Source organism: Orbicella franksi, chromosome 4, assembly GCF_964199315.1.
Source record: "Orbicella franksi chromosome 4, jaOrbFran1.1, whole genome shotgun sequence".
In the NCBI taxonomy this organism is placed as follows: domain Eukaryota; kingdom Metazoa; phylum Cnidaria; class Anthozoa; order Scleractinia; family Merulinidae; genus Orbicella; species Orbicella franksi.
The window spans coordinates 6,094,089-6,109,800 of record NC_138148.1 but is presented as its reverse complement, the minus strand read 5'-3'; the positions used below and the strand labels follow the sequence as shown (position 1 = coordinate 6,109,800).

Genomic DNA, 15,712 nt, shown 5'->3' with positions numbered 1-15,712 from the left:
TTCTGGAATCACAGGTGTTGCAGTCGTTTTCCTGGTTACTAATGTAACCAATTCTCGCTTTAGTATATGAAGTCCCAGTACTCCTTGCGTTGAAGCCTTCTGTGTTACAGTTGAGCTGCAAAGATGCCTCTGAACCAATCAGCGTCTTCCACGTGTTACGACTCACTGAGGTGGCGCGGTATTGTCCATCAGCGATCAGTGAGTACAGAGAGTTGGCCTGCTTGTTGAGGACAATGAAGTTGATCTGTTGGCCGATCTTCATACCAAGACAGATCTTGGAGAAGGATGTGTTCCAGTAGGTTGGTAACTTGGTCTCTTGTGAGTCAAACCCAGTCTCCCCTCCAGGAAGGTTGTATTCATTCTTATCGCTCCAGTACCCCGAGTCGTAATGAAAAGTGTTCTAAAAAAGAATGAAAAAACATATTTTCGAAGACTTTTCCAAAATTATCCAGAAGATAATCAATGTATATATTTGTCACTACTGACTTATCATCCCGCCTGATACGTTTTGGTTGAAAAAGGTCTGCATACGAGCCATGTGGCCCATTAGGCCAGCGTTTGTCCCCTGTTGTAGTGACTAGTGCTATTTGTTACTTCCCCTGGATGGGATGCTAGTCCATCACAGGGTTATCCCCCATTTATACACTTGAGTGGAGAAAAGCACCATGACAGTGCAGTGTCTCGCCCAAGAACACAACCCAATGTCCCCGGCCAGGGCTTGAACCCTGACCACACGATCCCAAAGTCGAATGCAATTACCATGAGGCCACCTTGCCTCTCCATAAGCTATGGTTATATAGTATTTTAATATCAGATTGAGCTAGTGACGTAAATATACAATACTGACAAATTCGTTGATATGTCCAATGTTTTCAAGATAAAACTAACCAAACACTCAGTGGTTGTGGCCTTGGATTCAGATTTCGCTGAAAAACAGGCGTCCCAATATCGATGTTATTGCTTAGGCCGGTAAAGCTATTTGCTTTCTTAAGCTAACCTCCAGTTAGCGAGGTTGTTCCCAGGCAGCGTTGAGCGGATTACACTTCATCGTCGAAATGTAACTAGTTTTGTATTACTTCGCTGCACGATTGGCTTAAAAAGACCCCGCCCCACTTTGCCATCCAATCAGAAGTAAAAACCCAAAACCAATCGTGACGTTTGACGCCTTTATTTTGATTGAAAACTCAGTGGAAAATCTCAATTTTTGAAACCACCATTCTACGCTATACAACAGCTGATCAGTAAATACCATACCTTGTTGCCGTCCATCTTCATGACCGGCGTCCATGCTCCATCACCACATCCAAAGTCTCCCATGTGACACAGAACGGTAACTGCTTTTGAGTTAAACCGGAGCAAAACCAGCTGACTGGCGTTCCTGTTGTTGGATATTAAAAATCTGTGAGAACCGGAGATGGTACTGTTATTGTAATGGATTGTTAGTTTTATAGTGCACATTTCTACGAGGCGTAGATTGCATTCATCTTGACATGTGGCCATCATATGTATGTGACCACGCGACATTGGAGGTGATGAATTGTGGAAGCCATAATTCACGCTTCCAAATGTTTTATATGGATTATTAGTATAAATCTACTAACGTTCTATCACGAGGGCCGTTCTCTGATTGGCTACGCTACTCACGATCTGTTCTGTTGTAGATAGTGAGAAGCGTGCTAATGTGCGCTATTTGACAAAGTTACGGCCGCGTCCTGGCGTTTTCAAAGTGTCTGTCAACAGGATTTATATAAAGTTTTGAACGACTGGTAGATTTATACTAAAACAATTTCTCGATTTCTATGCATGATAGTTGACGAGGGCGTAACCCTCGTCAACTATCACGCGATAGAAATCTCGAGCTTATAATCTAATTATTTAATAGAAACGTTAACTACAGCGAAATAACCAGTTGTTTTATGAAATCAATCACACTTAAACCGGCGACAAATTAGCAACCATTTTAAATTTCTTTTGTTGGCTAATTACGCCCTGTCCACACTACGCCAGAGAAATTTGAAAACGAAGCTTTATTTCTAGAGTTAGGCTAACCGTCTCCTCTAATGCGGAGAAACTGTCCACCGTGAGCGAAGCCGGAGGAATTCAAAAACGACGGCTTTGCGTTTTAGGGTAAACGATAAACGTTTTGAAAACGAAGCTTTTCGGAAACGATAACAAAATACGCCGTTGTGATAAGTTTGAATTTACGTTAATTCTTTTTTTACTGCATTTCAAGTGTTTCAGGCCCCGTCTACACTGCTCGCCGGAGAAATTTAAAACGCAGCTTTACTTCTTCAGTTAGGCTTTATGGGCTACCTTTCACACTAATCCGCCACGAAAACGAAGCTTTTCAAAACCGCTCCTCAAACTGGAGCAATTGGAAAACGCCGGTTTTGCGTTTTAGGGTGGACAGAAAACATTTGGAAAATTGAGCTTAACGAAAACGATGGCAACACGATAATCGTGCGATTTGCTTGCCCGCGTCTTCCTCAAACACATATCAAAATGACGGACGAAATGGTGCGTTTTCCATTTTTTTTTTTTCGGGGTAATATGGACGGAAAACATTTGTTGTGTTTTCCGGGTGAAAACGCCGTTTTTCAATTTCTCCGGCGTAGTGTGGACGAGGTTTCAAATACTTCAAGAAAAATTTCATCAAAGCAACTATAAAGCGAAGAAACAAAAAACAAACAAAAAAAAAATCGTAAAGGATTCGATTTGGATTTTAAATTCTGTTCGCGCAGCCGCGTTTATTTTCGCAAAGCGTGTTGAGAAATGATGAAGTCATTAAGGCGCTTTCAAAATACAGCATTGCGTGAATTTGGAGATCTGAACGTGCTTCTAATTGATATCATCTGGCGGCTTTTAAAATTTACAGGTTCAACACAGAAACTTCTCCTTCGTGGTTTCTCTGACTGAACAATGGCATAATTATAATAAATTATGACGCCAGGAGGTACGCAATTCACAGGCAACTAAAAACCACTCCGTATCCGAACCACTTCTAGAGATATAGACTCAAAACTCAAGGAAAAGTTGAAAAGAACCTCTTAGTATGTTTTTTTTTTGGTTTGTTTGTTTTTTATGTATTATTTGAATTCCGGCCAAGATCGTCTTTAAGATGAACAGGTTTTGCTGTGCACTAATTAAACTGCACTTGTAAACTCTAATTAACTTTCCATCTAAAAGTAGACAAATGAAAGAAACAAAACTTTTAATTATTTAAGACTAATTTCCATTCAAGATTCAATCAACTAACGCACCAAACGCACCAAAATTTGAAAACGCAACAATCATGGGTCGTTTTGGATTTGTGTTTAAGGGATATCTTCCCGCAGAGAAATATCATGGTTATCGTAACGTCATCGTTTTCAAAAAGCTCCGCTTTCGAAACGTTTTCAGTCCACACTAAAGCGCAAACCCGACGTTTTCAAATTCCTCCAATTTGAGGAGCGTTTTCGAAAAGCTCCGTTTTCATGACGGACTAGTGTGCACAGTAGGCCTGACCGTAGTAGACTAGCTGTTCACAGCCTCTCTATTTACGCTCTCGAAAGAAAAAGCGAGCGAAGCGAGCAAGAAGCACGCGGGGTTGGGAGGTATGTGGGGTTTGCGAGCGAAACAAGCTATTTATCTCCGTCCTCACCCCCTACCCAGTCATATTCTCCGTTTTGCACTGGCGTCCAGTTCTCTCGCGATTCTATCGGCGCGCTCAATGGTTGAATACAAAATACGCGAAAATAGAGGGCTGTGAGCAGCCTAGACCGTAGAAATAAAGCTGTGTTTTCAAATTTCTCTGGCTTAGCGTAGACGCTGCCTTCACATGCTGGGGCTCTACTACTGTGTATCATAAATCCATGCTTTCAAAAAGGATTCATCGTAGAAACAAAATAAAACTAAAAAACAGACAACGACAACAAAAAAGACAACAACGAGGTAATCACTTACTTGCTTAATTCGTACGCTTTATCGCAAGAGTCTGCAACAACTGAAAAAGCGAAAAACATTGCCTCGTCAAGGATGAATAAAACAAATTAAAAAATTTAGTCACTTTTACCAGTTTTCCGGGCTAAACTAACTTAAAAAAATAAATAAATAAAAAAACCGTGAAAATTTTGAAACGAAACATTTCTTCTAATGGCATAGTCAGAATGGAACCAAACTTTTATAGCAAAGTTACGCTGTTCTTCTATGAGGTGACAGTATCGCCTGGTTAGAACACAACTTGGAAAGGCCGCTCAATTGAATAAAAGGGGGGTAAGCAAAAACATTATAGTGTTGTTAATTCAATGCACCTTTTTCACAGTATTCTCCGGCGAAGTTGTTTTTGCAATGGCATTTAAACTTGTCGTGTCTGTAGCTCGGCAGACAAGTACCTCCATTTTGACACGGCCAGGACGAACAAGGCGACTGCAGAAAAAAAGACATATTTAGTCTGCCATTGACTGCGAGTTTTTAAATACTGTAGCTGTGTTAATGCTGTCTTATGCTCATTCGCCATCATTATTTCAATCGTGAAGGAAAATCTTCTACATATTAAGGAACTAAAAAAAAATCTCACCACAATGGAAAAGTGATGTGAACTCTTATTTCCCCCGTAGTCTTTGGGGTTTCTGTATTTATCAGAAGAAAGCAGCTCGCACCAAAGTACTCCGTTAGCTCCTTTGGAGGCGGCCATGTTCACAGAAAAACACAAAGGATTGCTGAGGCATTCAAAGGTGCAATCAAAGATGTCGTACACGGTGAATGTTCCAACTCGAGACACATTCAGATAATGGAACTCGTCTTTTATAAACACATGCTGTCGGACAGTTTCTGAAACAGAACAGGCATCCTTGACGAGTAACCCTGCGTTTGAAAAAAATAGATATCAAACTGAGAAAGTGAATAGCATTTTTGAACTTTGTTGGTTTACTGGTTTTTAAAATGAGACATGATATCGCCCTTGTATGTTTTTAAGTAATTTTATCAAGAGCCAAACAATCCGCTTCTAAGCCTCCTTCTCGTTGCAGTTATGTTCTCCGACCTATCATTTTTTTTTTTTTTTTTTTTTTTAAACGACCTCTGCTTGACGAGTAGGCGAAAAGTTACACTGATGGTGGGCCACTGAACCCAAGACTGTTTGAAGCTTTAAACTTCGAAAATTGGAATACTTAGAATAAAAGAGAAACAAAATTGTACGTGACGGCAAAAATAGGTGTCGCGTATCTTGTTTATTTCACTTCCGCTTGACGATTATACGTCATAGTGACGTGGTGTCATGCATGAGTGCACGAACCATGCTTTCCGCTTTTGTAGTTCTTGGGGACGCCATTAAAGCTGTATGTCTTACGGATCTAAAGTGTTCGTCGTCTTATAGCGTACCCAAGACGTTACATGGTGTCAGAAGTATTTCGGATCGTTTAACGGCGACTTCCTTGAAAACACTGAGCTTCCTACGCCGTCTGTGTATTTCTCCCTAGAGAAATTTCAAGTTTTTCAGCCGTAAACAACTCGAACCTCGCAAAACATGCCTGACGAAGCACCTCAGCCAGCTCCACAACCTCAAATCATTCACGTTGGCTCACATCTGCCGCTTCCCTCAAAACTTGAACTAAAAGGAAACACTGTTGTTAACTGGAAACGCTTCCGTCAAGTGTGGGACAACTACGAAATCGCTTCTCGTCTCAAAACTGAGAGTAAAGAATTTCGAACAGCTACGCTTCTCACATGCATCAGACAAGAAGCTCTGGAAATCTACGATGGATTAGCTTTTGACGATGAGGGTCAGAAAAAGGACATAGATGTCGTTCTTAAAAAACTAGAAAGGTTTTGTATCGGTACAACTAACGAGATCTACGAACGCTACTTGTTCAATAAACGCGATCAAGCTGTGGGTGAATCGATTGATACCTACGTCGCTGCGTTGCGCTCACTTTCAAAAACATGCAACTATGGCGCTCTAACGGACAACCTTATCAGGGACCGAATGGTTGTTGGCATACTGGATAAAGGAATCCGAAACAAACTCCTTCAAGAAAGCAAATTAACGCTTCAGAGCTGCATTGATATTTCTCGTTACAGTTATGTTCTCCGACCTATCATTTTTTTTTTTTAAACGACCTCTGCTTGACGAGTAGGCGAAAAGTTACACTGATGGTGGGCCACTGAACCCAAGGCTGTTTGAAGCTTTAAACTTCGAAAATTGGAATACTTAGTAAAGTCGCACACGCTTTTAACTGGCTTCGGATCTTCAGTTATTACACCCAATGGTAGATCGAAACACGGTAAAAGACGAATGTGATGAACCAAAGACGAACCGAAAACCAGAGACGCTCGCAGAACCCAATGACGCTACTAACTGAAATAAATTACACGCGAACCGAACTTATAGAGTATGCAAATGAACATAACATATACAAAAGGGCACAAAACAAAAGAAGCTAATTACGCAAAACTTAACACCAATCACGAAGCAAGAAGCACGAACAAATGTCACAAATTCTGGCGCCTACATTCCGGCCCCTTAAATACGAAGGTGTAAACCGTGTATTTACCAACGAAACAAACAGGCCCAGAATTACTTAAGTAATTAAAACGTAAAGCGGTAGTCACTTAAAGTCTAGACGCCTTAAAATATCAAGAAAAAATACTGCTATGAAACGTCTTTTCGAGTATTTCCCTTGAAGGCAAGTCACACGATCTTTAGCAGTCACGCAAAACAGCAACAGTCACGGAACTTTCGCTCCAAGCTGTTCAACTGACTGTTGTAAGCACAGCTTCCTGATAGGGCGTTTCCAAGTCAAGGCCTCTAAAGATGCTCTAAACTTGCTCCAATAAACAAGGTTTGCTGACTGGACGTTCCAGCATCGACTTCTTTGTTGTGACCTTGACACGTCGAACGAAGCCGCTGCTATTAGGGTAAACCTCACTGACTCGACCAATCGGCCATAAATTCCTAGGCGACTGCACATCCACAAAAATAACGGTGTCTCCTACTGAGAGATTCCTCCTTGGGCGTAACCACTTTTGGCGCTCCTGCAACAACGGAAGGTACTCTCTTTTCCATCTATACCAGAAGACGTTAGCCAAATACTGAACTTGCAGCCACCTCCGCCTTGAATACAACTGATTTCTTTCGAAGACACCTGGTGGAAGAGAAGCTTCCTGACGTAATAACAATAGATGATTCGGTGTTAAGGGCTCCAAATCTTTCGGGTCATCAGAGACTGCAGTTAAAGGTCTGCTATTGATGATGCTCTCGGCTTCACACATTAGAGTTTGAAGGCTCTAATCGTCGAGCGTTTGCTCTTTGACTAGGCTTCCAAGGATCTTTCGAGTGGATCTTATCATTCTCTCCCAAGCGCCGCCATGATGCGAGGCCGCCGGTGGATTGAAATACCACTGGATGCCTTTCTGTAAGAGCTCTTCGTGGATCGTGGCTTGGTTCCAGCCTTCAATCATGACTCGTAGCTCCTTTTCAGGCCCTGTGAAATTTGTTCCATTGTCCGAACGTATCTCTTTCACTTGACCTCTTCGGGCAATGAAACGTCTAAGTGTCAGGATGAAGGAATCTGTGTCCAACGTATATGAAATCTTCAGGTGAACAGCTCTTACAGCCAAACAAGTAAAGATAGCTCAATAGCGTTTAACCATACTTCTGTTTTGACGAACAAGAAAGGGACCAAAATAGTCTATTCCCACACAAGTGAAGGGGGGTTGATCTGGGGTCACTCGAGGGCGTGGCAAATCGGCCATCTTTTGCTCTCCAACAGCGCCCTGACGCCGTCTGCAACCAAAGCAGGATGCAAGTACACTTCGCACGGTAAGATTGGCACGGATGAGCCAAAATCTTTCTCTCAAGAGGGACAGAACATATTCTCTGCCAGAGTGACCACTCTTCTGGTGAAAGTGCTGGATCAGAAGCCGGGCGAGAGGAGAATCTTTGGCAATAATTATCTGGTGCTTCGAGTTATCATACAGAGGTGCTCTGCTTAGACGTCCACCGGCACGAAGAAGACCGTTCACCAAAATCGGGTCCAATTTTGCAAGGACGCTTGACTTCTTCACACAGTTCCCTTTCTCGATGGCTCTTCTCTCTTCTGCGAAGGCACGACTCTGATTAAACATGATTACTTCTCTCTCTGCATCATTTGTCTCTGAACAGGTCAAAGGTTCCAAACTGGCTATCTGGGAGCTTCTGTCAAAGGTGTCCTGCGTAGACTTTCGTTTCCTGGTAATAAATCTCTTTTGGCACCGAAGACAAAGCGCAATGAACTTCAATAACTTGAGCCAGGATGAGAACCGCTGGACCATAGAAATGACATTGGACTGAATCTCACTCGGACGCGCACCGACAACAAAGGATTTTGACTCTCGTTTCACCTCCGGGTCATCACCAGACAGCTCTGTACTGTGTTTTGGTAGGTTAACCCATTCGGAAGGAGGATTTAAAAGGAAATCCGGCCCCTTTATCCAAAGGTCATTTCGAGTGAATGCATCTGCAGAAGTTCCTCGTGAGGCATCGTCGGCTGGATTGGACTTGGATTCTATGTATCTCCATTGTGAAGGACTCGAGTCTCCTCTAATGATAACAACCCGGTTAGCGACGTAAGCGTGGAAGCGTTTTGACTCATTCGCAATGTAGCGCAGGACAGTCATGCTGTCAGTCCAGAAGGTGATTTTATCTATTAGAATTTCCAGCTCATTCTTCAGCAACTTGTTTAAACGAACTGACGCAGTTGCGGCTGCTAATTCCAATCTTGGAATACTCATCTGCTTCAAAGGGGCAGGGGGGATTTTCCTACCAGAAAGGAGCAATGAGCCTGACCATCTGAATTGACTTCCCTAATATACGAGACAGCTCCATAAGCGCACTGGGAAGCATCGCATTCAAGATTAAGCTCCTTCACGTCCTTGGCTCTGTCTTCCGGTGGAATGGACTCTAAGACTTGTCGATCATTGCTTGCCCATTTGGTCAAATTGAATCCGCCAATCAGCATAAGTTTACGGAGATCAGCCACATGCTTGACTGCTGCAGAACTCGACGATAAGGACTTCAGGCAATCGTCAACATAGAAATTCCTTAGGATCGTATTAGCCACGTCGGGTGAGAATTCGTGCTTGTGGTCTTCCGCATTCCGTCGCATGGCAAAATTGGCACAACTCGGCGATGAAACTGCACCGAAAAGATGAACAGTCATTCGGTACTCTTCCAGCTTCTTGGTGAAGTCACCTTTGGGCCACCAAAGGAATCGCAAGAGATCTCTATCTTCTTCCGGAACGGGCACCTGGTGAAACATTGATTGAACGTCAGCCGTTACTGCAACTGGATCCTGGCGAAAACGAATTAGCACACCAACTAGACTGATGGTCAGGTCTGGTCCTTGGAACAGCTCGTTGTTTAGAGACGTCCCATGAAACTGGGCGGAACAGTTGAAAACCACGCGTATTTTATCCGGCTTCTTATGATGGTAGACAGCGCGGTGTGGAATAAACCACACCTTACCATCCGATCTGTTCAGAACGTTCAGGGGTACCTTCTCTGCATAACCCTCACTGATAACCTCCTTAAGGAAAGCAACATAGTCCTCACGAAATTTCGTATCACTGGAAAGCTTGCGTTTGAGGTAAGAGGCACTTCGTTCAACTTGACTCCTATTTACTGGCAATTTCACGTTGCGGTTCCTTAACGGTAGTGAAACCTGGTAATGACCATCTGCACACTGCACAACCGAGTCCTCTACAATGTTCATAAACTTGAGGTCATCCCTTTACATACTTAGACCATCGGAGTAAGGTGCATCCACGAGATCAGTACAAGCTGCACACATAGGATGAGTTTTCTTAGACGTAATGAAGAAACTAGAGCAAGGTACATACTTCTGCTTTCTCCCAGTTGAACCATTAATGACCCAGCCGAGGTCAACTCTGGTTGCATATGGGCCTCCATCAGCAGCAGGGATTATTTCTCTCGGCTGCAAGGCTTCAGGAACATCGGCTCCAATCAATAAATCCACTCCGGAATTCAGATTGGATAAGTACACATAGCCTTGAAGGTGCGACCATCGCTCAACATCCTCTTGCTTTGGGATTTCGTCCCTACCTACGGGCATAGCTGGTCTGGAAAGTACGTCAGGTAGGAGGATGGCAACATTTTCGTCTAGATCAGATACCACCAGGTCGTTAACGAGAGCAGTGTCTACAACTTTACTGCTATCCATGGTGGTTAGCTTTAGCTTCGTCCTCTTGCTGACGACCATCAGACGCTCCATCAGGCTAGCTGAACAAAAGGTGGAATTGGAACCATTGTCGAGTAACGCATAAGTTTCGGTGCACAGAGGACTGCCTTTAACTTTAACCTTTACAGCCACTATAGGCAAGGCAGTAACGGGGGAACCTTCCATCGTGGTTAAGCCACAGAAGTGATCACCAGTGCTCTGGTTCGTGTTCTGGACAGTGTTCGACTGCCTGTTCAAAGATTGAGGTCTGCCTTCTCCACACTCAGTTCCAACAGAGTCTTGTTGTGTTCTGACTCCAACAACAACTTCCGGGGTACTTGGATACAACACAGTGGCATGTTCCTATCGCAATGATTGCAGGGTTTCTTCTTGTAGCAACCTTTGGACTGGTGGCTGCCATTCAAGCAAGAGAAGCAAAGCCGCTGCTTCATCACGAAGTCGCGCTGATCAGCATCGGACACTTTGGCGAAACTGGAACATTCAGCGAGAGTATGATCTGCATTGCAAAAGGGGCACTTCTTCTGCGAAGGGTTAGCTGAGTTGGACGAATCACGACTGGATGTACTGAGGGGCTTCTTGTCAGTAATAGTAAAGAGGGCAATTTGCTTGTCACCACGCTTCTCAGATTTAGATCTCAGGCCCCTGTCCCTGTTATTCTTCTTTTCCTTTTCCAAGAAAGGGAGTTATCCAAAGACTGGATTGGACAAAGCATGCGCCTTCTGCTCAACAAACAGGGAAATGTCATCAATACAAATGTCTCTCCCTTCGGTGTTGAGGATTTTGTCGGCGTTGTCACGCCAACTAGCTTGCAGCTTCGGAGGAAGTCGCTCGATAATCTTCCGCATACAATCCGGGCTTTCAAACTTGCTGGAGTAACCAATAGCTTTAAGAGTATTCGTACAACTGGCCAGCAAAGTGGCGAAACCTTCTAGAGCTTCGGCGTCTTCGGCCTTAATAGCAGGACCATTCGTCACTTTATCCACATAAGCCATTGCAATTTTATGCTTCTGACCGAATTTACTCTCCAAAGGCTTCCTTGCCTTTAGGTAGCCTACTTCAGCGCTTATGTAGAGACGGCTGCGCACTAACTCCTGAGGTCTGCCAGCCGTATGCTGTTTTAGGTAATAGAGACTTCCGGCATAATCGGACGCTCTAGTCTCGATCACAGTTTCAAAGGCACGAATGAAGGTACAATAATCCAGCGGGTTGCCAGTAAACACGGGTACACGTCTCCTTGGGAGCGAGTTTCTTTGCTGTTGGCTCACAAACTCTTTCATGACGCGATTCTATTGTGCGAGAATATCATAAGCCATGTCGCTCAGTCCAGATTTCTCGAAGCCCGAGCTTGAACCGCTTGCAACACTCGCCTGGTCGATAGCGGCCAAATTGACACTTGCTTTAACTGATCCTTGCTCGTTTTGTCCAGAAGGCACAATCTGTGAACTTTTAATGTCATCGGTCCACGTGACCTTGGTGTTGGAGGACACATCTGAAACATCAATACGAGTGTTAGAGGCCGGCACTATGTTTGGAACAAAGTTTCCTGCTTCTGCTTGGGCATAAGCTTCCTCTCTAGCCAGAGCCTTAGCGTATTCCGTTTTGAGGTTCAGCTCATCTTTCTTCAGCTGAAGCTCGTACTCTTGACGTTTGAGGAGTAGCTCCGTCTCCTGAAGAGAATGGCGCTGATTTAAAGCAAGTACCTCGGCTCGAAGTTCGGCGATGCGGGCTGCCTCTTTGGCTCTTGCAGCTGATATAGAGCTTGTTTTGGAGAGCCTGCTTGATCTAGATCCACACTCAGAGGGTTTAGGCTTGTTTCGTAGACCAATTCCAACTTGAGAGGCACTGTCATCGGGCGTTATCAGGTTATCCTGAAGATTCGTTCCCGTAACCCGTAACCAATCGTTTACCGTTCGACAGAAGAAATCCAAACTCCTTTCGATTTCAGCGAAATAGACCTCTGATTCTTGCTTTTGACCTTCGTCAGTCAAAGCCGCATGATACGCGTGCTGGGCTTCAGCAAACTTGCGAAACAACGACGTAATTTCCGGCAGCTTTATTTTCACTGCTTCCAAATTGCTTTCATCGGTTAGAAGGTTGTCAATCTCTCTCCGTTTAGCAGATAAAGAAGATAACACTCCTCCTCTCTTCTTTCTTAGTTCTCGAATTCGTTCAAGTGACACTCCTTCGTGATCCAAAGAAGAGTTAGGTTTACGAACACGTACACTTGTGCGTTGAACAGGTTGACCGCTCTTCCCTGCAGAATCGGACAAGTTAACATCCGCAGCGTCGGAAGACATCCTGATAGACCATAAATACAAACCCGATTCGTCTTTTACGCACAAAGTCGCACACGCTTTTAACTGGCTTCGGATCTTCAGTTAACGTAGAAATTTATTACACCCAATGGTAGATCGAAACACGGTAAAAGACGAATGTGATGAACCAAAGACGAACCGAAAACCAGAGACCCTCGCAGAACCCAATGACGCTACTAACTGAAATAAATTACACGCGAACCGAACTTATAGAGTATGCAAATAAACATAACATATACAAAAGGGCACAAAACAAAAGAAGCTAATTACGCAAAACTTAACACCAAACACGAAGCAAGAAGCACGAACAAATGTCACAAATTCTGGCGCCTACACTTAGAATGAAAAAGAAACAAAATTGTACGTGTCGGCAAAAATAGGGTCGATTTTTCAATTTCACCCAAATTTACAATTGCAAAGCTCGGTGCAGGCCAGGAGGTTTGAAGCGGCAAGACAAAAACAAGGCAAACTAAAACAAGCTAAAACGTTTATGAGTTTTGAACATTAAAGCACACTCTATTTTATTGCGCTTCTCTGAAAATGGCCGTGGCGACTTTCATTTGTAGTCAAAAGTCAATATTATGTTAAGCCACCTGCTAAAGATAGATAGATTCTTTCCAGCCGCGTTGATTTCTAATTTTCTTCATTTATCATGTTTTGAAAATTTTTACTTTTTCTGATAGTCGATTGTTTTTTTTCGAATTTCATTAGTTACCCAAGTAATAACAGCTGCTCACTTTCCTATGTTATAAGAATCGTTAAAATAATAATTTACCATTGCAACGTCGAAATTTCGACATCAGTTAGATACCAAATTTCATTGATACTCCGTTTTTGAACGCTAAAGATTGTGACAGAACATTACTCGAATATGAGTAAGTGAAAAGGTTGCAAGAATTACACCGTTTTCATAAATTTGCGACATTTTTGTTCTACATACAGAATGGCCCAAATTTCCCTTTATGTCTTTAGGATGGTGTTATTTCAGGAAAGGAAATGAACTTACTTTGTGCCAACTCTGATATCACGGCAGGCGAAACAAATAGAACGACCCAGATGATAACAAACAACATAGTGGAAAAGATAATCATTTCTGCGAGAACTGCAATAACGTTTTAACTGCCACTGAACCCGACGAGGTTAGCTCACTTTACGAGCAGAACGAAGTTTGAGGTAAATATTAATTCTTCCCGCACCAGTAAATCATCTTCCTGTCTGTTTTAACCAATCAGAAGAGTTTATTTGATGACAACTCGTAGCGTCCATCAGTCAATGCGTGCCATGGCTGTTTTTTTACCTTCGTTAGAAGATGATTTCCTCTTGATGGACAATCGGCAGCTTTCCAACAAGGAAAAATATCCTATGATTAATTATTGATTAGAGCTCTTAACAGCATTTTTTAAATGCAAGGATTTAGTTTCTGAAAAAAATATATATATATTTCTTCCAACGTCTTGCCCTTCAGAGTGATCAAAATGGTTATTCTTGACTAGTAACCTAATAACAGCATTATCTAGTTTAAGATATTGCATTTAATGCTGATATATAATATAAGTGACAATTTCAATGCGGACTCCCGAATAATCAATTTAAGAAAAAAATTAATGAGTCGTGAGTAATGTATTCCTGTTTATGGATTATGTTCTTTGAAATGTCTGAGCTAGCACATATTATGTATTGAGACTAACAGAGGGGACTAATAAAACTTAGTCGTTGCGATAAGTTAGGATTAGATCTTTTTTTGTGTGCTATTTTAAGCTCCGTTGACACTTCGCCGGAGAAATTTGAAAACGCAGCTTAATTTCTACGGTGTAGCTTGCCGTCTACACTAATCCACCACGAAAACAAAGCTTTTCGAAAACGCTCTTCAAACCGGCGAAATTTGAAAACGCTGGCTTTGTGTTTTGGTGTGGACGCTCGTGGGAGGTGGGCAAAGGCGGATTAGGAGACTTCCTGTCAGGGTGAAGTACAGTGGGACTTAGGTCCCCGGGCCACTACGGTAGCTGTGAAGGCCTGGCAGGAACCCTGAACAAACTAGCTAATAGGGGCTCTGGCAAGTCTGCAGAGGGCTAGTCACCCCCTTAGTCTAATGAGCGACTACAGACACCGACACGGGAAATTTATAGTGCAAGACGACTGGTCGCCAGAAAGAGGACCACTCCTCGGATGGTAGCTAGTATTACGCTCCGTGAGCCGAAACCCCACCCCTTCTTTTCTGGGACCTAAATTCGTAACCAGAATTGGCTGCTGGAACGTCAGAACGAAATGGACTTGCATTGGACACATACTGAGGAAAGACCCCAGCGACATTGCTAAAGAAGGTCTATTCTGGACACCAGAAGGGAAAAGACAACGGGGAAGGCCTAGAACAACCTGGAGGAGGTCAACGGAAAAAGAACTCGAGACCATACACTTGACCTGGGGTGAGATCCGGAAGGCGGCACAAGATCATTTGCACTGGAGAGAGACTGTGAAGGCCTTATGCGTCCGTTGACGGAAAACATTTTGAAAAGGAGCTTTACGAAAATGACTCTGACATCACGACAATTATGTGATTTTCCTGCCCGAGTTTTCCTTAAACACAAATCCAAAATGACCGGTAATTGTTGCGTTTTCAGATTTATCCGGCGTATATCGTGAACCGGTATACATTTGATGCTTTTTCAGAGCAAAACCGCCGTTTTCATATTTCTCCGGCGTAGTGTGGGCGAGCCTTATTTGAGCCAGACTGAAATTTCTCTTAGTTCGAAAGACAGCGATAATTTTCTTGACGCTATGAGCTCTGTCACGATCATTGTGGTTTGCCGAAAGCGAGGACAACAAGAGGAAACAAGTGTCAGCCCGGTTTGCTTTCTTAGTTAAAGGGAGCAGCTACTAAATGCGTTGCTACTCTGTGACAGGAATGCGAAAGAGCGACAGAATTTTCTTGAATATCAATTTGTTTATTCCATCTTTACTTGACTTACATGTAACATTAATTCAATCTTAGTAGCAGTAGCTTTTTTCATTTACAAGAATAAGAGGGGAACTGCCTATATCCTGTCTTAACTTAATGATAATTGCCTTCTTTCACCTCCCAGACTAAGGTGATTCCTAAGCCTGGGAATTATATTCCTTTTCTTATCGTACATAGAGCCCCCCAAAAGTCAGTGTTTTAATTTACAAAGCAACTGACATGTGAAC

At 43.1% G+C, this 15,712-nt stretch overlaps 1 protein-coding gene across 1 annotated transcript in view; it reads right to left on the bottom strand.

Moving 5' to 3' along the window:
• The window catches only part of LOC145486048 (uncharacterized), a 14,305-nt gene extending 594 nt beyond the window's left edge, over window positions 1-13,711 (bottom strand). The window contains exons 1-6 of the mRNA XM_081464747.1: window positions 13,536-13,711; window positions 4,556-4,842; window positions 4,290-4,404; window positions 2,967-2,982; window positions 1,255-1,399; window positions 1-400 (exon numbers count right to left, since the gene is read on the bottom strand). The exon at window positions 1-400 is cut by the window's left edge and continues 594 nt beyond it. Coding sequence (XP_081320873.1) covers window positions 1-400; window positions 1,255-1,399; window positions 2,967-2,982; window positions 4,290-4,404; window positions 4,556-4,842; window positions 13,536-13,620 — 1,048 coding nt within the window. The 5' untranslated portion in view covers window positions 13,621-13,711. The remainder of the gene's footprint in view (window positions 401-1,254; window positions 1,400-2,966; window positions 2,983-4,289; window positions 4,405-4,555; window positions 4,843-13,535) is intronic.
• Between the last annotated feature and the right edge of the window lie 2,001 nt (window positions 13,712-15,712).